Genomic DNA, 23,300 nt, shown 5'->3' with positions numbered 1-23,300 from the left:
TACAAATAAGGTAAGATAAACTGTCATTGTACAGACATCTACGTTTGTGATTTCTTTGTGTTCTAATCCTGATGATGTCTGTACAACGATATGTCAGATAAAAAATAACAAGAATCTAATATACCACAATGGGGAGAAACCTTTAGTTGTAAGGTTCAGTAAGCCAGCAATCTCTCCCACCTTTCTCGTAGTCAATCCCACTAGTTTTCATAGTGTTTTCCCTATACCCTTATGCATGTGCTTTCAGAATTGTATCCTATATAAATGATATCACGAAAGAGGGCCAACCTTCTTCTGGAGGAGGCAGTGACAAAGTGGACTTCCGGACACTCCGAGCTGTAAGAGTTCTGCGACCACTAAAATTAGTTTCTGGTATTCCCAGTAAGTATGAGCAAGATAACCAGTGCATGTATGTATATGATCATTTTGGTGTCTTTATTTGTTGCATTCTCATTGACAGTTTATCTAATTTGGTGTCTACATCAGTTGTCACCATTGTAATTGTTAGTGTAGTGTGAAGTGAAATAGCAGAATGTTGTGTCACAAGTATGTATGTGTGTGTGTGTGTGTGTGTGTGTGTGTGTGTGTGTGTGTGTGTGTGTGTGTGAACAACACATGTGCTTCACTCCCAAGAGTGTGTATTACCGCCACCAGGACAACCTGCTAACACATTTAAATTCAATAGTTATTTTACCCAGGGATGGCCTATAGCTTAAATTTTGCCATGAGTGTTGTTTTTTACCCAAAGGGTGTCCCATTGCCCCCTCTGTACAACATGACTGCATGTTAACCAAAAAGGTGTGCTATATCTGAGATTAAACCACAAAAGTGCAATGTTGTGTTTTACCCAAGAGTGCCCCATCTAACCACAGACTTGAATGTTATGTTTCACCCACTGAGTGTCTTATCAGCCGCCTCTATACATCATCTCATTGACCACAATTATACATGGATATTAATAAATTTACACACTTTTATAATCATAGTTCACATATTTATAGTTCATATTTATTCACCAAATGTATGATATGTGATCCATTAAATTGAAAAATTAAAACATTCTTTATTTAATATCAAATATCTTGTGATTGTTATCAAACATTAGCATAAAAAGATTCCCGGCTGGTAGTGTCTGTCACTCAACAGATACTGCTAATTCCTGACATTACATTGTTGACATACAGTTTGATGATGTCTGTGTGTGTCACATTTTGGTGTGTCCAAGGGATGAAATCACATGTCAAAACTCATATGAGTAGATGTTTGGAATGACTGCAATGTCTGAGTAGCAGCCAAACTCTGTCTGTCTGTTGATTGACATTCACTGTTGTTTCACTATTGTGAGTGACTTGTCATTATGATGTCTGTTAGGTTGTGTGTCAAGGTGAATGCAATGGTATGTCAGTTAATGTCAGTGTGCCCTCTAATGATAGCAACATTTTGTTGTTGTGAGTCAAAATGAGAAAAAACTAAGAGATAGGGGAACACCAAATTTTGGTGCGTCACTAGAAATTGTGTGCATCAATGGCGCGTCAAATTGGCTTAGAGGGCACACTGGTGAATGTCATGATGTGTGTGATCGCTGATGTGTCTGGGTGAATGCAATGGTGTGTCAGGATACATTTATATATCTCAGTGAGTGACATGTGTATGTCAGGGTGAATGCTATGATGTGTGTCAGGGTGATTGCTATGACGTGTCAGTGTCATGATGTATATCAGGATGAATGCTATGTGTGTCAGAGTGAGTGTCATGATGTATGTCATGAGGAGTATCCTGATGCCAGGATGAACGCTGTGATATATGTCAGGTTATGCTGACAGATGAATGTTGTAATGTATGCCAGAATGAATATTTTTTAATGTCTGTACACCTACTTGTACATGTCAAGAATGAATGTTACCATGTTTGTCAATTTGTATGTGAGAGTTTGTCATACAATATGTCGTATTTGTTTTGTTTCATACAAGTGTATGTTGAAAATTAATTGTGGAATGGATATTCAATCTGTTGTATAAATTATCTGTATGTTTTCTTTTTTTCCCTACTACTTTACAATTTTAGCTAATCTTGTATTGAGGGAGTACATTCGGTATTTTATACCAAACTTATAACATTAAACTTGTATCTTATTTCTCTAGGTCTTCAAGTAGTATTAAAGTCCATTCTCAAAGCTATGGCACCACTATTGCAAATTGCTTTGTTAATTGTATTCATGATACTCATTTTTGCCATCACTGGAATGGAGTTTTTCCTTGGCAAGTTCCACAAGACCTGTTACCTTGTTAATACAAGTGAGTAAGATCTTCATTGCTTTCTGAGTGTGTTTTCATTTGAACCAAATCCTAAAGTATGGTCCTCAATGATGTGTTTAGAACCTGACTTACACATTACTGTAAAGAAATCTTCATGCTCTGAAAATATCAGATAATTATTTCATGAAACAGTCAAACACCTAGACTGATATATCATGTCATTGAATTTCATATATTTGTCTGCCATGGTATTAAAAGTGTGAATTCCAACACCAGAGTACTGATTTGAAAAAATTAAAAACATTGTGTTTTACTAGACAGTGAAATATAGTTACTTTTGAACGGTTGATAGAAATTATTGTGATGGTTCTCCCACGGATGTAGACTGTATGGTATGCCATTGTGTGAGGGCGCCCTGTCACAGCGTACCTTACAGACTATCATGGATCCTGATAATGTTATCACATAATCTTCTGTGTTACTGTCTCTGAACCTGGTGTTTTTTTATAACTGGAGGCAAAGTCTTAGTTGCAATGTCCCATGTCATAAAATAACCCAGTGAGTGACAGCTTAACACCCAGTGATCCCTAATATGAATGTCGCTGTCTTCAATTTTTAGTTCTGAAGTGAGTTTTTAAAACAAAGTGTATGTATACATTGCACCAAGCATTCTTAACTGGTTTCCCATGCATAGAATAAACCACTGCCAGCCTAAGTCTTATACTGTAACTTAAGATACAACTTGTCATGCCACACCTACCAGGCTTATGGCTTACTGTACAGACTACCTAAACCTGTACTCTAATACCAGAATGCTGTCTATATGATAGCCAAATTTTGTTGTTGTGGGTCAAAATGATAAAAACTGACATTTCTTGTGAGTCACCATCTAGTAAGAGATAGGGGAACACCAAATTTTGGTGCGTCTCTGGAAATTTAATATGTGCAAATTGGCTTAGAGGACACAATGTCTAACACTTGAAATTATGTGCAAATTGGCTTAGAGGACACACTGTCTAACACCCCTAACACGAATTGCCATAGTCTTTTCAATTTTTGGGGGTTCTGAAATGTTTTTTTTTCGGAAAACATGAAAAATGCATCATGACTTATGATGTATCAGTTGCTCATTGAGTAAGAGAATAGAATTTATTTCTCTTAGTATAAAGGATAGACTAAAGAACATATCAACATGATTAGAATGTACTGTCAGTGAATCCCATAGAAACGTATAGCAAAATCAAAAGTTTATGAGTCACCCCAAACTCTATTTAACTTCAGACTGTAATACCTCTGTTTGTCACAGAATCACTATAGGTGAGTTTAATACATGTTATGTGAGTACATACACGTATGCTGAATATGTTGCTGATCAGTTCACAGCTGATAAAACATATTAAATAAATTGAATTTCTTGACTGGTTTATTAACAGCTGAATACACAGATGATTCACCATCGATATGTGGAAGGGGCAAGCAATGCCCTCTGGGTAGTGAGTGCAAAGATGGTTGGATAGGCCCAAATTTTGGAATTACAAATTTTGACAATGTAGGATACTCTATGTTAACAGTGTTTCAGTGTATTACAATGGAAGGTTGGACAGATATTTTATACTACGTAAGTATTCTAATCTTGTCTTGTAATTAGGATTTGCGTAGCTAAGCGCAACTGATAGACTATTAAACTTGTATGTGTCTATGTACATATTGCATCACATAACTTTCACTTTTTTAATATGCCTCACAGTATAATTTTAGTCATGGCAGAAAGATTAGCTGTGTATCACTTTACTTACATGTATGTTATACCATGACACAATGGTGTGAGTCGAAATGCATCACAGTGTAACTTTAGGCATGACAGAAGTTAATTAGTTAATGTACATCACTTTACTTAAGTTACATGACATGATAATATGAGTTGATGCCACGACTGAAGTATATTAGCTGAGGTAAAAAAATTGTGTGTTTCCAATAACCAGACCGGCCCTAGTTTAAGCCACAGAATCTAAACGTTTTTTACATGCAAAAAATGTAAAAATTATGACAATTTGCTTCTGTTTCTGTGTAGATCTTTTTGCCATGATATCTTTGGTTACTTTATTAGAATCACATTCCAGAGAGAAATGATGTCATTTCAGCCTATAACAACACAGCCTGCATATTACATGTTTGTCCACTTCTTAATCACATAACTGTCTTCATTTACTTACTTTACACCTTATCAAACTATCACAGAAGTATTATCTTGCCTTTAAGTTAAAAAAAAAAAAAATGTAAAATAAAATAAAATCCTAACCCCACCTAACTTATTTTCTGAAGTCATGTTATCAGAACAATTTTTAAATACAGTTTTACCTAATGTACATTATTTGCAGATCATTTGATGTATTATTACATTTGTTGATTATTTGACGTATTGTTACTTTATTTTCAGACTAATGATGCAGTTGGTAGTAGTTTTACATGGATTTACTTTATACCTCTTATTATCCTGGGTTCCTTTTTTATGCTTAACCTTGTTCTTGGTGTCTTAAGTGGGTAAGTTCATTTCCATGACAATTTAGAAGAGCGGTTGGTCTCCAATTTCACTCTTTAGACTATTGTCACAGTGTAAGTACCTATCCTAGGAGGCAATGTATTTGTTAATGTCTGGGAACCATGGTAACAGAGGAGGGAAATTTAGTAAAATTGGTCAAGTTTTCCATACTATGTATCACAATTGTAAAATGACTAGGGAACTCAGGTAGATTTTACCTGCTTACCACCCTTAACAAAACACTGGTAGGGAACCCTGGTAAAATGACAGGGGAACTCAGGTAGATTTTACCTGCTTACCACCCTTAACAAAACACTGGTAGGGAACCCTGGTAAAATGACAGGGGAACTCAGGTAGATTTTACCTGCTTACCACCCTTAACAAAAATACTGGTAGGGAAAACCTGGTAAAATGACTAGGGAACGCAGGTAGATTTTACCTGCTTACCACCCTTAACAAAAATACTGTGAAGTATGTGTGTAGTCTTTGTAGTGGCTGTACACCCCTTTACACTCCGTTTGGTTTGGCCCTTGTAAGCTATATTGTCATAAATACAGTGTATTGAGAACTGTTGTAGAAATCAAACTTGAAGGCAATATGATTCAATTGAAACGACTTACATTTAACTATATAGTACTTATGTATGCTATTGCCATATGAATGGGAAAGTCAGAATTTTAAATTTCGTGTAAGTTTGTGCCTAAAATGACCTTAACATTCAGTCTTGTTACAGGAAATGTCCAGTCAGACTTATTTCTACCCTTAACACACTTATATCAACCTAAGTATGATTTTGGGTGATAAAATAGTACCTCAGTAACTTGTTGAACTTTGATATCCTGCATAGAAGCCCTACTGCACATACAGTAATATGTGTTCGGTCATTTTAGGTGATTTCGTGCAACGTCTTATGGGAAAATGTGAAGTGATTGACATCAAGTTTATCCAAATCAGAAATAAACCTGACTGGACTTTGAACAGATGTTCTCCATTTCTTCTTCTACACTGGGGGAAAAAAAAAAAAAAAAATTCATGTAACATGATTGTAATCACATGTCTGATTTCTTCTAGTGAATTTGCAAAAGAAAGAGAAAGAGTAGAAAATAGAAGAGCTTTTTTAAAATTACGACGTCAACAGCAAATAGAGAGAGAATTGAACGGGTATTTAGAATGGTTAAGCCGAGCAGAAGAAGTCATGTTACAAGATGACTCAATCACAGAGGAGGAAAAGGCAGTCATAGAAGGTAAACTAAACTATAATCCAGGGCTTCAATCCTAGGTTCTCACATCAGTGTTATCTTATCAGTGGAACTATAAGAATTATGTAGGATTTTGGCTGAATTGTGAGACAGTCTTCCGTATCCTAACAGATACAGATTGAATTTATTTCCACCAGAAACATATAAGATAATAACAATACAAAAGACAAATATCACTAATAAGAAAATGTTGTGGTGAGAACCATGGAAATAGTTCACTTGGAACTAATCTAGTCCATGGTCCTGGCAAATATGGGAAGTGGCAATTCAATTGAATGAACTTAATTTGAGTGAATTTTTTCAATGACGATGACTCCTAATTTATTTATAAAATCTATTAAAATTTGTAAAATTATTATTTCTAAGCACACAATGGTACTGTAACATCAGTCAACTCTCAATGTTTGTCATTATCATCCAGAAAAACATAGATAAGACCACGTTATTTCAGGACTACAGTAGCTGACTGTGAAATGTTGTACAGATTTGATTTTTTTGTTCTAACTGATAACATTACAGCTCGACGTCGTGCAGCATCTATGAGACAAAAGAAGATAGGTGCTGATGGTGAGGAAGAATCAGGAGAAGAAGAGGAAGACTTCAATGGTAAGTAAATTGTAAAGAGTGACAGAATCCCATGACATGTGATTGCAAGTGTGGTGTACTCGGGGTATTTGCACAAGTGCTTGCAGTGTTCTCTGTGCCCATACTGTCACAAGCGTAGCGAGTGATTGTGCACAGAAAACACTGCAAGCATGAATGCAAATACCCTTGGTACCCATACTGGAACTCACGTGACATTGCAGTGTTTTCTTCTGCACTTTCACGCACTATGCTCATAAAAGTATGAGTGCTTGCAATGCTCTCTATAGCCATAGTGTGAAGAGTGTGGTAGAAAACACTACACAGGAGTACAAATACTCTGGGTATGTATTACTCTGGCACTCACACATAATAGGGTTACTTTCAACATGTTTATTCAAAATAACAAATTTCATCAGTGAAAAAGATGTGTTCACATGAATTCTTGTACGTCATGAACCAACTGTGCACTCATTTACTTGAGACATAAATAATGTCAGTCTAATGTAGTACTTGTACCTCCCAAATATTAGTGAAAACTTGGGATATTTTTTTCACACGAAAAATGTGAAAATTTTCTTTCACAACTTTAAACCCTGCCAATTAGGAGAATTCAATAATTTTCTTGTATTATGACAATGGCAGATCAATCAATCAATCAATCAATCAATCAATCAATCAATCAATCAATCAAGTCATTTATAAAGCACCTGTATCCAATACTATTAAAGTAAAGTTAAGAGGTGCTGTACAATTACTTATACATGTTGAAAGCTCTGCTGAACAGATATATTTTAACGTTCTTCCTAACAGATGAGTTATTAGCAAGCTAACACAGACACTAAGAAAATATTTTTACTACATGTTGATGGAAGCTATCAATAGATGTTGACATAATGTCACTCACAGTAGGACAGAGAATCTTCCTCAAGTGATTGAACATTCAACCTCTTTTAGTATTTACACTATCTTGATTACAAGGTGATTATACCCACACAAACAGAGTATCACTACCACCCTCTTGTGTGATCTACCACATGCAGCAACTATTGTTATCTTAAGTTTGTCTATTTCCTTATTAAAGATTTAATCTTTTCCATTTCATACAAATTTGAATTGTACTTTCTGATTTCTTATTAACAGATATGCAATACTCCAAATCAGAAACCAAAAAAGAAAAGGAAAATCCACAATGTGTACGTTTTAAGAAAGCAGAAAAGAGATTTCGATTTATGGTGCGACGTTCAGTAAAATCCCAGGCATTTTACTGGGGTGTTATTGTACTAGTTTTTCTAAATACTGTTTGTACAGCTGTAGAACACTATCCACAGCCAGATTGGCTAACACAGTTCTTAAGTAAGTATATCTTCTATCATATCACTCAATCACAAACATTTTCTAAAGCAACTAAATCAAATCCATAGTCAAGAAGCTATCTACGGCTTCAAATCCCTAGATCTCTCTTCACCTCATCTAGCTCGATGAGAAATCATGAACCGTTAAAAGTTGTTCATGCAAATGAGTATTAAGATGTAACCATTGTACAAGTAGTGTCTTGACAAATGTTATACCATATTTGGAAATCGTGTAAATGCCCCCATTAAACGCTAACTTATTATTGGGCAGAATTCTGTGATTACCATAACTGGACGTTATGTAACTGCCCCCAATAAACACTAACTTTTTATTGGGCAGAATTCTGTGATTACCATATTTGGACATCATGTAAGTACCCCCATTAAACACTAACTTATTATTGGGCAGAATTCTGTGATTACCATATTTGGACATTATGTAACTGCCCCAAATAAACACTAACTTATTACTGGGCAGAATTCTGTGATTACCATGTTTGGACATTATGTAACTGCCCCCAATAAACACTAACTTATTACTGGGCAGAATTCTGTGATTGAGTAACAAAGACATGATGAATGTGTGGATGCATTTGAATTTGAATTTGAAATGTCATCTCAGCACCTGATTGAGCTAGACATGAGATGAGATTTGAAGCTATGGATAGTATCTAGACTACATGAATCCTGTACACAATTATGTTCAAAGGTGCTGAACATGAAAAAAAAAAAAACAACGAAAAAGAGGTCTTATAAATTTCCTTGCAAAAAAGATAAGAGTTAATGTCTTTCCTGAATTTATCAAGAGTAGTTGACATATAGTTCAACATATTATGATATCTTAAGGTGGCACACGTTGAGTTATATTAGCTTTGTACTCAAGTTATAATATTTACATAATACCTCAATCAAACTGTAATGATAAATCGATGTATACCTTCTATGACATTATAATATTGTCTTTTAGCATTGTTAGAATAGTTGATTTCAGAATAGAGATTTCCTCAACATTTTATATATATATATATATATATATATATATATATATATATATATATGATATTCTGTAATAGACCTGTTGCCGGTTCCAAGATGCATTACGCGTCTCTCCATACAATGCCATGTATTCTGTACGCGCAGGAGGGTTTGCACGCGTTACTCAGGGGGATGGTTGTCACATGACGGTACCCTGGGTTTACCCAGAAAATCCCACTCTGTCATCGATGGCGTTCAGTCTTTGTTCTATAAAATCACCCATAATTATAGAGGTCAACATGTTTTACCGCCATTTCCTGATGAAAATGTTATTTCAAATGTAATAAAGACAAAACAAGACTAAATCTAACAACATAATCCTCTCGCGCAATGCATCTTGGAACTGGAAAATCGACTATTGGATCCTTTGTAAGTTATATCTTAATACCAGGTTTGAGTTCAGTCAATTACAAGTGATAGTTACTATCGTCAGTAAGTAGAATACTGTAAGTGCCTATGAAATATACAGCAAAATTTGCATCCAAATATTGATAATCTCAGCTTGTGCCCCTGTTATCACTTTGACACTACATTGACGTATACGACGTGAATACCTGACATATACCCTCATACCAGATATGTGCTCCCTTTGACTACCATCCATGTACCCCTTTTTGTTTACAAGATCTCTTGTACTGAGTTACTGTAAACATATTCTTGCTCATAAAACATTTTGTGGAATGGCAATTTAGGATTATATTTATAGCAGACAGTACACAGGGAAAGTAGACACTACTCATAAATAACTCATCAAGTCAGCCTGCCATATTCAATGCAGCTGTTGACACTTTTCATAACAGTTGAATCTAGAAATAGGACAACTGTGTAAAGTGTGTTAGCAGGATTTATTTCCACGGGAAATAGCTGAAATAAATCTAGCTAAAAAATGTATGATTACAGTACTTGCACTGATGTACAAATAATGATATGGTTGTTCCACAGGTTATACAGAATGGGCCTTCCTTGCTTTGTTTTTATGTGAGATGCTGATCAAGATGTATGGACTTGGACCAAGACTTTATTTCAAGTCATCCTTTAACAAATTTGACTGTGTAGTAAGTATTATGACTTGTTACAACGAGTAAAAGTGAAGTGAAGCACTCTCTCTATGTGTTACACTTGTTACAATGAGTAACAGTGAAGTGAAGCACTCTCTCTATGTGTTACACTTGTTACAACGAGTAACAGTGAAGTGAAGCACTCTCTCTATGTGTTACACTTGTTACAACGAGTAACAGTGAAGTGAAGCACTTTCCCTATGTATTACACTTGTTACAACGAGTAACAGTGAAGTGAAGCACTTTCTCTATGTGTTACACTTGTTACAACAAGTAACAGTGAAGTGAAACACTCTCTCTATGTGTTACACTTGTTACGAGTAACAGTGAAGTGAAGCACTCTCTCTATGTGTTACACTAATTACAACTAGTAACAGTGAAGTGAAGCACTTTCTCTGTGTTACACTTGTTACGAGTAACAGTGAAGTGAAGCACTCTCTCTATGTGTTACATTTGTTACGAGTAACAGTGAAGTGAAGCACTTTCTCTATGTGTTACACTTGTTACAACGAGTAACAGTGAAGTGAAGCACTCTCTCTATGTGTTACACTTGTTACGAGTAACAGTGAAGTGAAGCACTTTCTCTATGTGTTACACTTGTTACAACGAGTAACAGTGAAGTGAAGCACTTTCTCTATGTGTTACACTTGTTACAACGAGTAACAGTGAAGTGAAGCACTTTCTTTATGTTTTATATTGTCTTTTCAAGTTGATGTCAGTTTCTGTATACATTATTTGTTGTGAGACTTCACAATTTTCGTGATTTGATTATTTTTTTCTCAAATATGTAAAAAAAAAAAAAAAGGTTTAGGGTCGGCGTGAAAAACTAGATGCGATCAGGTAACCAGTACCAAACAATTTTTTATTAGGCCTAATATAGAAAGTTTTCAGTCATGAATCATTGTCCATTTGTGTTTTGTACTCCAGGTTATCCTAGGAAGTATATTTGAGGTGGTCTGGACAGAGTACAAGAGTACATCCTTTGGTATTAGTGTACTCAGAGCTCTTAGATTACTCAGAATTTTCAAAGTCACCAAGTAAGTATCATGTGTAGAAAAATTCAACACCATGGGTGAAAGTATGGCTTCACTTCTCTCTTTTGCAAGAACTATCCTCTTGGCTAATTCTACAGAATTGGAATCTTAGTTCTCTTTAGTTTTATTAACTGCCAAAGATATATCCCTTGAGTACCAAGACATGTACCCCTTGACTACCAGACATATATACCCTTGACTACCAGACATATACCCCTTAACTACTAGATATAAACCCCTTGACTACCAGACACATATACCCCTTAACTACTAGATATAAACCCCTTGACTACCAGACATATGCCCCCTTGACTACCAGACATATATACCCTTGACTACCAGACATATACCCCTTGACTACCAGACATATACCCCGTAACTACCAGACATATACCCCTTGGCTACCAGATATATACCCTTGACTACCAGATATATATACCCTTGACTACCAGATATATACCCTTGACTACCAGATATATACCCCTTGACTACCAGACATATACCCCCTTGACTACCAGACATATATATACCCTTGACTACCAGACATATACCCCTTAACTACTAGATATAAACCCCTTGCCTACCAGACATATACCCCCTTGACTACCAGACCTATATACCCTTGACTACAGAGATATGTCCTGTGACCACCAGACATACACTCCCTGTTAACTTCAAATCTTTGGACAATATATAAGTTTGTGTGTGTGTGTGTGTGTGTGTGTGTGTGCGTGCTTGCATGCGTATGTGCATGCATGCGTGTGTGTGTGTGTGTATGTGTCTCTGTGTGTGTGCGTGTGCGTGCGCATGCGTGTGTGTATGTGCCTGTGTGTGTGTGCCTGTGTGCACATATGTGTGTGTGTGTGTGTGTGTGTGTGTGTGTGTGTGAAAATGACTTCATTATATTGCAATCATTGTCTCAATATTTATTCCTTGGTATTTATGGTGTTTGATGATATTGTAACCATTTCACAACTTATTTAGAATCCATAGTGTTCTAAATGAAACATTTCATCTGTAGCAGAGGATATGTATTATAGAAATACTGATATGAACAGTAAATCGGATCAGAACATATCAAACATCCAATGGGGCTAAATACAATACTATATCCATGCACTCAAGACTGCATCATACCAAGTAACTGTGAAAACACAGCAAAACTGAGTATGGTAATTACCCATGATACTAAGTATTATAAACTAATTCCCCCAAAACAGCAAACCTTACTTGCAATGTTATTGTTAAATATCCAAGATTTAAATAAACATTAAATACTCCCAAAACATGACAAACTGTAAATGTTACTTAACATATAATTAATATCCATGCTTTTCATTGAACAACTAGATTTTTTCCCAAAAACACAGCAGAACTTCAAATGTTACTTGCAATACAATAGATATCTGCATTGACACTATAAGTGTGCACCCTGAACACAGCAAACTCTGAATAATTTTTGAAATGGTTATAGATGTGTAACTACCTACTGGTGTATTTTCCCCCTTGCCAGATACTGGGCCAACATGCGCAACCTTTTAGTCTCCCTGGTTCACAGTATACGTTCCATTGTCAGTCTTGTCTTCCTACTGTTTTTATTCACTGTCATCTTTGCTTTACTTGGCATGGAGTTTTTTGGTGGAGAGTAAGTACATGTATAGTGGATAAATTAAGAGATATTCCACATAGCTTGATGTCAGTCTGATTAAATTCAGTGCTTTTACTCCATTGCAAAACAGTTCATATGAACTAGTGTCTAATACATACATACATACATACGTACGTACGTACGTACATACATACATACATACATACATACATACATGTATGTACGTACGTACATACATACATACATACATACATACATACATACATACATACATACATACATACATACATACATACATACATACACACACTACAGACATACATACCAATGGATGAAATAGGAAATATGAGCTAAAATAGAATCAGAAATACAAGGGTAATGGTATTCTCTGTGTTTCATATAACCTAATTGTATTATTTTTTTATATTTGACCAACTGTCAAAATTTCTGATTTCTCATTGCCATGATAAGGATGACAAATTTAAAAAATGAGCTGTTCGAGGAAGTCTTTTTTGCTTTTTAGATCACCAATTTGAAAGTTTTTATGAAGAGAAATAGAAAATTGCCTTTGTTTGATGTACTGAGTCCATATAATGTGGATAAATCAGCTGATGGAGTAAATACACTGATTTGATGGTTGACTTTCAGTTGATGTGATTTCTTTTCAAATTCTCTTTTGAAATGCTTTCACAAATCACGTATCATAAGTGAATTGAGAAATAAACCTATAAGATAGGCAAAATTGATTTAAAATATTCCACAAATAAGTGGAGTTGATAACACAAGTCATCAAAAAATATTTGTTAATTACTAGGCTAAAACTATATTATTAAAATAAACAGTCATGATACTATGAGATGTGAAAGCTTCCTATCAGAGATTTTGAAAAAAAAAAGTGAAATGTAATTGACAATATTGATGAACTAATATCGTTTTATTTTATGATTCCCCCCAACCGCATCACAGACATTGGTCGTCATTACGGAACCTAGTGGTATCATTGTTAAGTAGTATGCGCTCCATTGTCAGCTTGCTGTTCCTTCTCTTTCTCTTCATCCTCATATTTGCACTGTTGGGGATGCAACTCTTTGGTGGCAGGTAAAATGATCAACTCCCCACAGATATCAAACACCCAGGTTTTTGGATACAAAAACATGTCTTCTACTTCAAGTTAATTCAAGTATATAACCGACTTTTCCTTTATTTACAAATCACTTTTATTCTACTTCTTATAGTATAAATATTTTGTAAATATTAGAAATGGAAAAGGTCTTAATGGATGTAAAACTCACTATTCTCACGTAGTAAACTATGACTAATGATAAACACTCTATCCTAAAATAAATTTCTTGGTTTAAAATAATCTGATTTTCAGATACAGATAATGTTTTCCTTCCATGTTAAAGACAACAGATGCTTATATTCTTTTTAAACCGTGTAACTATAAATGGAAGTAGAAGACAAGTTTTTTTATCCATTCCTCGGTATTCAGTTTTTGATGTTTGACTATTTTTTACTTTTATTTTGGTTCAAATTGTAACAATGTGAACTCATTTTTTGAGGTACTGTGCAGATTGCACAGTCCATACTATAGTTTGTTTTTTGACCATCAAAACATTAATTTTGTTCATTTATTCATACTTTCAAAACTCTATTTCTCATAACTTATTAAAAAAAATAACATTCTTGCAGCTGCTGTTATTAATATATTAAAAATAAACATTCATATATGTGTTTATCATGCTTTGCATCTTGATATTCCATTCTGCTATCTGAAGCGCTACTAGATATTTTGGATCAATAACACATTGGTAACTAAGGCAATATCCATAGCGATGATATTGGTTACTATGGCAATATCCATGCCGATAGTAAACAGCTACTAAGTTTTGTAAAGTATAACTATGGTTGTCGTGGTTATCAAATCAATATGCATGGCGATAGTAAATAGTTACTAGGGTTTGTAAAGTATAACTGTGGTCGTCATGGTTATTATATCGATATCCATGGCGATAGTAAATAGTTACTAGGTTTTGTAAAGTATAACTAATTGCCATGCCTGTGTACTTATACAACGTATAGAGAATGGCTATGCTTTGGTCAAATATGGAGGCTAAACGTCACCTTTTTTATCATTAGCATTTTAAGAATAACATTTTTGGTTTGAACAGTTTCCTTAAAAGGCATTGTTTAGAGTGTGTGTTGTATTGACTTAGGAACATACTCATGGTACTAACACTTACTTCAACTACTGGCAATATTTGAGACATTTTGATATGAAAATATGACATTTCTTTTAATAATTCCATGTTATTCTGCTATCAAGCAAATCAGTGTCCTCTCCAATGATAACCAAAGTTTGTTGTTGTGAGTCAAAATGAGAAAAACTGTCATTTCTTGTGAGTCACCACCACATAGTAAGAGATAGAGATACACCAAATTTTGATGTGTGTCTAGAAATTGTGTACGTCAGTGGCATGTCAAATTGGCTTAGAGGGCACATTGCCATCAATATATCATATCTTATGTATCATATTATAAGTGATGTTACTAATCAGTTTGACCAGGGCATAGAAACTGATGACATAGAAAGTGAAAGATATTGACAAACTTTGGAGCTTTGGGGCATAGTCAGACGTAGCAATTGATCTTTAATTCCTGAGAAACACTTTTGTTTAGAGACGGTATGTTGCACACATTCTAAAACATTGGTGGCGCCCTTTACATCATTCCTGGAACAGTTGGGTCCACCATAAGGTGATTCAACTCATCTTTTGAATTTAATTTTGATGAATCATTTTTGTGAAAAGTATTTTTAATAATTTAAAATGAAAGAATATGACATGATAAATGAAAGACAATCTCAGCATTATTTGTGAAAGAAAAAAAAGGTGAAGAACTACATTCTTGCAGATGCTGTAATACCTGTTTGAAATATAAACAAGATGGTGTCTATTAGATATGTGTTTGTATGCATAGTAAATTGCCAAACTATTTCAGTGGTTGAAGAGCGCCACCAGTGGTCAAAGTGTACATGTTACATTGCATTCTCTATTATTAATAGGTATTACAAGAAACAGGCACTTAAAGCCCTCTTGTAATATCCGTGGTCTCCCTGAACAATGTAACCATAGCACTGAGCCCTCTTGTAATTTCTGTGCCCTCCCTGAACAAGGTAACACAAGTATTGAGCCCTCTTGTTACTTCTGTGTTCCCCAAAACAATGTGGCAGCGGCAATGAGTCCTCTTCAATTTATTTGTAACCTCTTGATATTGGAAAAGGCACTTATCAGTCTCTTGGCCAGAGATCAAAATTGTAGTCAACAGTCCTTGGAAAGCCAGCTTTCATCTTTAGACCACAATGTATATATTCAGATACCCCAGCTATTAACTTTCAAGGGCTGAGGAGGGAGGGAAATTGAAGCAGATAAATTTTATGCTCCTTATTTGGGAACCTTAGAATAGCTCAGGTTTTCTCCCTTATTTTTAAAAAACAATTTACAATTTTCTGTGTCAGGTTATTTGTCTGTGTGTCAATACTTGAATGTGTTTAAATTGATGTGAATGATTTGATATGTTGTTAATCATTGCTTGTTTCCTGTTCAATACTATGCTGGGTTTTTTTTCTTCCGATAGTTTCAATTCTGAATTCGGTAAACCAGCCCATAATTTTGACACATTTCCAATAGCCTTGATGACTGTGTTCCAGGTATGTCCACACTTCTATGTAACTACTAGATTCATCATGCTTGATGCTATTTTTGAGTTTGGGTATGATATGGATTGTGTTTCGGCCAGGGTTTGTAGTGATTGTTATAATTATAATGTTTCAGACAGGACGAGAAAAAGATAAGTATGAGATAGGAAGATTTAGCATAATTAGACATAGGTCAAAGCTAGATCAACTTTGTATATATCTTTTGTCAATGAACTTTGGCTGATTGAAACTTTGAGGTCACAGGAACATTTAAAAACTGAATTTTGATTGTAATGATTGACGTTTCAGATTTTAACTGGTGAAGATTGGAATGCTGTAATGTACGATGCAATTGAAGCCAAAGGTGGTATTCCTGTTGGAATGATATATTGCAGTTACTTCATCGTTTTGGTGCTTTTTGGTAATTGTATCCTTAGCATTGAGCCTGAAATTGAACATGATTTCATGCCATCAAAACACGTAATGGTAATAGACTTGGACACTTGAATCAGGACCTACTTGAAAAAGATAATTGAGAAACATTAGAAATATTATGTTATAGTACACAGTATGTAGGCGTGTGCCTTCTTTAATTGTCTTTATAAGCAACAGTTCTTTGAGGTGCCAAACATGGATACACACTGAAAACAAAACCCTTAGGTCCCCAGTATTTCCAGCTGAATGAAGCTAAATAGTGGGAAATAATAGAATTATACCTGCACAAGCATAATTTATGAAAAATCAGGAAAAATATTCTTTTGAACATTTTGACTTGTATTTCGAGCACTGCAAACAACAACGATGTAGAGTTGCATTGTTGTGATGTAGATAACAGTGTGAGAACATGAATGACACAGTTTTTATTTGAACATGTCCAACTCTTGTGTGTGGAATAATTGTAATGGACATTTTGAATGATGTTTCCTTGACAAGCTGTGACTAGATACTCTGTTGAATGTCTTCCTTGCCATCGCTGTGGATAACTTAGCCAATGCTCAAGAATTAACCAAAGACCAAGAAGAGCAGGAAGCCGCACTACAAGAGAAACTGGAAAAGGAAAGAGAACATCTGAGGTCTACACCCTCTGTCAATATCTATCCACCATCACCTACACCAAGTAAAAATCTTGCAATGTGAGTATACCCTTAGCCTGTATTATTACATGTATAACAGAGATTACTTGCACCACCTATGCCACTTGAGTTCCAGTGTGGATAGTGTCATTTTTATGGAAATTTGTTGTTCCAGATAAACATAACAGAACACGATCATGCACTTTCCTGTAGAACAAATGACCACATCCTCATTTGCATATCATTTGCATAGAGGTATGCTATAATGTTTTCAGTATTGTAATGCAGTGCAAATTCCACTAGAATGATCGTGCACTGGTGCATGTCCATTTGTACAGTATGCCATGTATGTAATAATGTTTTCGGTATTGCAGTATGACTCATATACATTAATGCAAGTTATTAAATATAATGTAATAATACCTTCACAGAGAGGATGGTAAACTCAACAATAAAGAAGAGAAGAGAGTCAATGGTGATGGTAAGGAGATGGACCCAGAACAAGGAGACGATCCTGGTAAGCCTATTTTTTTATATCAATTTCATCCATATAGGTTTTAGGTAGGAATTGACCCCGGAGAACTGACCCATGGAATAATCATTTTCCCTTTATACACGGAAATCATCCTGTATATCTTTTTAGTGGGATTGACATGTTTACATGTTGCTCTTCAGGAATGATAGCTGATAAAGTTATTAAAATCCAAACAAAGAACATTTCTGAGTAACTGATGTGATAGTTATAATAATTATGTCAGTGCCTGAACTTAAAAGGACACTTTAGGCAAACGTCAGTCATTTAGTCCAAAGCGAAGCTAAGGATATAGTAACTGATGTTTGCCCCAAAAGTGCCTTTGCGATGAACAGCGTCTTTGTGATGGTTTTCAGATTGTGGACAGTTTCATTGATGGTTAACAAGTTTGTAAACACTTTCATTGATGGTTAACAAGATTACAGACAGTTTCATTGATGGTTAACAAGTTTGCAAACATTTTCATTGTGTTAAAACTGTCCTGTTAACTGGAATGTGTCCTGTTTACGAAAGTAAGAGATGTGGTTGAAACAATGGGGATGTGACGATGATGAGTATTAGATATTTAATTCTTTGTGTGTAATATTTCCCATAAAGTTGGGGCAAATATCTCCTGTCAATGCTCTTTGTTATTTCATCAACAGACCACAGAGATGATGAGAAGGAAGGAGAGGCAGATGAAGAAAACTCTTTTGCACCAAAGCCCATGGTCCCGTACAGCTCATTGTTTCTATTAAGTACAACTAACCCGTAAGTCGATAATCTTTTATTTTTTCCAGATTGACTCCTGTGTCTCCTGACTGTCACATGTATGTCTCTTTTAGATACACAGTGGACAGTTCGGTTCAAAGAAAGACATTAGCACTGAACAATTAAATCATTACATGATGATCAAGGTCTGTAGTAGATGAATTTGAACATCGCATTTGTTTCCAATTTACTGTTTCAAATTAAAGTAACAATATTGTGCTGTCCTAGGTACACATGTTCTAATTTACACATCTCTTTCTTTGGTTACAGATTCCGTAAAGCAGTTCATTTTATATGTACCCTCCGTTATTTTGAGTTTTTTATTATGGCTGTCATTGGAATGAGCAGTATTGCCTTAGCTGCAGAAAATCCAGTAGATCCAAATGACAAGCGGAATAAGGTAAAGAAGTTTTCATGAGTTAGTACTAGTCAAAGTGTAAATTCAACCATCCTTGTTTCATATAAATTGACATTGAATAATTATGTGAGTTGATAGGGTCAAATAGACCAAGACTGATTATGTCTCCTGATAGACACATAACATGTATGATATCTTGATAAAACATGTACAGCTCATGATAGACACATGTGCATCTCCTGATAGACACATGTACATCTCCTGATAGACACATGTACATCTCATGATAGACACATGTACATCTCCCGATATACACATGTACATCTCCTGATAGTCGCATGTACATCTCCTGATATACACATGTACATCTCATGATAGACACATGTACATCTCCTGATAGACACATGTACATCTCATGATAGACACATGTACATCTCCTGATAGACACATGTACATCTCCTGATATACACATGGTACATATGTGGAACATGCAGTAACATAATTGTAATGTTCTTGTCTGTTTGCTTCTATTTCAGATATTAGAGTATTTTGATTACGCCTTCACAGCTGTATTCACACTAGAATTGGTGCTGAAGATCCTTGACCTTGGCCTAATTCTACACCCTGGTTCCTATTGTAGAGATTTTTGGAATATTCTAGATGCTACTGTTGTCATTTGTGCTCTGGTTGCCTTTGCATTCCAAAGGTTAGTGTAACAAACCTGTCATTCATCAGACAGTAGTCGGCACATTATTAACCTGTTCCATTCCACAAAATAGTAGTTGTACAAAAACTGTAAGAAGATTGGTTGTTAAGAAATTTTAATTTAGGTTAAAAATGGATATTGAGCAAGTTCAAAATAGTCAAAAGGTGTATAGTTATTCATATTATGATGATGATGATGATGATGATGATGATGATGATGATGATGTTATTGTCATAATGATCTGATGTTTCATTTATTAGATGTTAATGTATAGATAATATCGTTACAATGCCCCTTTTTGGAGATCGATCCTATTGGTTAAATACAAGGCTGGTACAGTGGTAGCATAGTCATCAATTAATTGAGTCATGCAGAGTTGAAATCTTGTGTTGTACTTAATATACGGTGTAACTTTTAGATGCTTCTTTGGGTTGACATGTTCCTCAAACTTGTCTAGAACATATTTAGGTACAGTACTTTTGTCACTTTCTTCTCCAGAGAATAGGCTTTTCCAGACTGCAAACAGGAAATTGAGAATACAGCACCCTCGCTCAGATTGGGGTATCATCACCTCATAGTACCGTTTCTTAAAAGCTTTGTTCCTTGTATTCTGTAGAAGTGTAAATCAGGGATGTTTTTCATATTGTTCAGACATCGAGGAAAGCAGCAGTGCTCTATGATTAACCGGGTAACCTATACCATGTATACCCCCAAGGTACACACAGACCGGAAGTAGAGTGCCACCATGGCAAAGTTTGGAAAGTCTTATTCAAATGTGTTGAATATTTCTTCCAAACCAGTGATGTACTGAAGCGCCTTACATTTACCTTCATTTGACTGATTACGAAAGTGTCACGTCAAGATAAGCATTCCATAGATTCTCTCCATTCTTTAATACCATCTTTCTGCTTTGTTGCCTTCAGTGGCCAAATCCATTTTCCATGCTAAGTTTAAATAGTACTTGTACACAGTCAAGCATGGGCATGTACTCTAGAGCATAAGGTAACAATTCTCATTGTATTAAAGTCATTCTTTTGTCTTTTTATTTTGTTTTCAGTGATGGCTCAATCAGTGCTGGCAAGAATCTCAACACTATCAAATCATTGAGGGTGCTAAGAGTGCTGAGGCCGCTCAAAACTATCAAGAGAGTCCCGAAATTAAAAGTGAGTCTTTTGTTCTCTCTTTGAAAACATATCCCTTTCACTGACATGTTATGAATTTATGAATTCAAGATATCTTTTTAGAAAACTACCAAAGGCTTATGTTATTAAAGTCATTTTCAGCATGGACAGGTCATGTGTCAAATGGACGTGACGGATTCCCACTTAAATTAAAAGTTTGTGTTGAAGAATGTACTTCAATGATTGAAGGGTTGTCAGTGGCCGAGTGGTTAAACCACTTGCGTCTTACCACTGCAGCCGGGTTCGAACCCATTCAGGGTTTGATTAAAATTTATCTCGCTGTAAGTAAGAAGAGTGTCGTTCAGTTTGACTCTACTGAACAACACACGTTTTCCACGGGTACTCCTGTTTCCTCCTGCATTAACACTGAACCCACAAGGTTTTCCCCGGGTACTCTGGTTTCCCTCACTGGACTTCTTGGGAGATAAGTGTTTAATATATTTAAAGAACTATCCAGTATAACTAAAGATTATTTATTGTCTTCCTCCTTTTCCAGGCTGTGTTTGATTGTGTTGTGAACTCACTGAAGAATGTACTCAATATCCTGATAGTCTATCTGTTGTTCCAGTTCATCTTTGCTGTCATCGCAGTACAGTTGTATAAAGGCAGATTTTTCTACTGCAATGATGAGTCTAAGATGAACAAATTAGATTGTAGGTAAGGCAAAGACTACATTTATTAATTAAGAACTTTTATGTTTACACTCTCCCCATGGACTTAAAGTCGTGTTCAAACTTGAAATCTTTTAAAATGAAATGTAAGTCATATCTTTTAAATGGCTGTATGGATGATGATTGGGTATATATTTTAGATTATTTTGTAATTTTATTAAAAACAATTTTATCATGGCTTCCTACTTGAAAAATCGATGTGAAACAACAGTGACCAAGTCTGTACTTGTAACCCAATCAATACATTACAAAAAGCTCAAAAAATGTGTAAAAAGTTTGTTGGTACATGTATGGTATGTGATAATGTTTTGTTAATTAAAGTTGTTCTTTTTCCATTACAGGGGGCAATACTTCAAATATAGAGATGATCAAATTGTTGGTGTGGAGGACAGAGTTTGGAAAGTTCGTAATTTCCACTATGATAATCTGATAAGTGCTATGCTGACATTGTTTGTGGTATCAACAGGAGAAGGATGGCCAGGGTAAGTGAAATAGCTCGCGAAGCGGCCACGTAGCGGCTCAATGACTAGTAAGCATGCGTGTCCTGTATACTATGCAATGTTTTTTGTGTGGTTTTACCCAAGAATGCATTGCGGCGCAATGACATGTGCGTTCTATATACTATGCGGTGTTTTTGAGTGGTTTTACCCAAGGATGCATTGCATCTCAATGACTAGTACGCATGCACGTCCTGTAAACTATGCGATGTTTTATGGGTGGTTTTACCCAAGGATGCATTGTGGTGCAATGACTACGCATGCGCATTCTATACACTATGTGCATTCTCCACACAGAGGGCACTATCTACAATATTATCGTAAGGCAGCCAGTCACAAATGAATCTACCCTGCGTGAGCTTTTGGGCTTTGCCTCGTTATGATATTAAAGACATTTGTCATATATGACAAACATAGCATAACTTGATATACTGGGGAGCGTATTGATCACAATCATGATTTCACGTTTAATAAATACCAATTACAATCCTGATTGGTAATCACAGTAATCATGCCCCGAACTGTGATTGACGTGACTACAAGATGACGGACAATGTGATATCATGAAGGGATCACGCGCGTGGCTGACAGCTAGTTAGAAATTATGAAAAATATGATGTAAATAAATTGTGTTTGGTCAGATTGGTAATTTGTTATCATTGTAATCATTTTGACGGTGTAAAATCATTTAACACACTTCCCATGTTGTCTTAGAATGAGGAAGACATAAAACATCATTAGCATATCTAACTTGTTGTTGCTACAATTGTGCCAAAATCCACAATTGTAACGTATTTCACAAACTCTACTGTGTAGAGCCTCAATTCACTAATTTTATCAGTAATTTTCAAGTAAAAAAATCCTGTCATTTCTTGTCATGTGTAAACACAATATGTGTATACATGTATATATCACAGAATTATTGTCAAGTGCATTAGCTAATTTGTGCCTTTTGACAATTTAAACTTTGACCTTAAAGGTCAAATGTCAAAATATGGCCCTTTGCACATCATGGAAATTAGGTATGCGATATTGAAGTACAGAATAAAAGCTGTGCTTGCCAGGCAAATAGCCACTGCAGATTTCTATCTAAACTGGTGAAAAGATAC

The 23,300-nt window shown here is 35.4% G+C and overlaps 1 protein-coding gene across 8 annotated transcripts in view; it reads left to right on the top strand.

Annotated features, from left to right (window-relative positions):
- LOC144440972 (voltage-dependent calcium channel type A subunit alpha-1-like) overlaps positions 1-23,300 on the top strand; it is a 141,785-nt gene that overhangs the window by 77,564 nt on the left and 40,921 nt on the right. For 7 of the 8 annotated variants that reach the window (XM_078130454.1, XM_078130452.1, XM_078130455.1 and 4 more), the window contains exons 6-26: positions 248-381; positions 2,142-2,294; positions 3,689-3,873; positions 4,693-4,796; positions 5,866-6,038; positions 6,573-6,659; positions 7,779-7,991; positions 9,968-10,080; positions 11,011-11,120; positions 12,631-12,762; positions 13,693-13,824; positions 16,363-16,435; positions 16,733-16,850; positions 17,367-17,556; positions 17,928-18,013; positions 18,673-18,778; positions 19,049-19,178; positions 19,673-19,842; positions 20,900-21,005; positions 21,520-21,680; positions 22,036-22,176. In XM_078130454.1, coding sequence (XP_077986580.1) covers positions 248-381; positions 2,142-2,294; positions 3,689-3,873; positions 4,693-4,796; positions 5,866-6,038; positions 6,573-6,659; positions 7,779-7,991; positions 9,968-10,080; positions 11,011-11,120; positions 12,631-12,762; positions 13,693-13,824; positions 16,363-16,435; positions 16,733-16,850; positions 17,367-17,556; positions 17,928-18,013; positions 18,673-18,778; positions 19,049-19,178; positions 19,673-19,842; positions 20,900-21,005; positions 21,520-21,680; positions 22,036-22,176 — 2,817 coding nt within the window. The remainder of the gene's footprint in view (positions 1-247; positions 382-2,141; positions 2,295-3,688; positions 3,874-4,692; positions 4,797-5,865; positions 6,039-6,572; positions 6,660-7,778; positions 7,992-9,967; positions 10,081-11,010; positions 11,121-12,630; positions 12,763-13,692; positions 13,825-16,362; positions 16,436-16,732; positions 16,851-17,366; positions 17,557-17,927; positions 18,014-18,672; positions 18,779-19,048; positions 19,179-19,672; positions 19,843-20,899; positions 21,006-21,519; positions 21,681-22,035; positions 22,177-23,300) is intronic. The other variant, XM_078130457.1, reaches the window with a different exon arrangement.

This window comes from Glandiceps talaboti, chromosome 10 (assembly GCF_964340395.1).
Source record: "Glandiceps talaboti chromosome 10, keGlaTala1.1, whole genome shotgun sequence".
In the NCBI taxonomy this organism is placed as follows: domain Eukaryota; kingdom Metazoa; phylum Hemichordata; class Enteropneusta; family Spengelidae; genus Glandiceps; species Glandiceps talaboti.
This window is presented reverse-complemented; position numbering and strand designations above follow the sequence as displayed.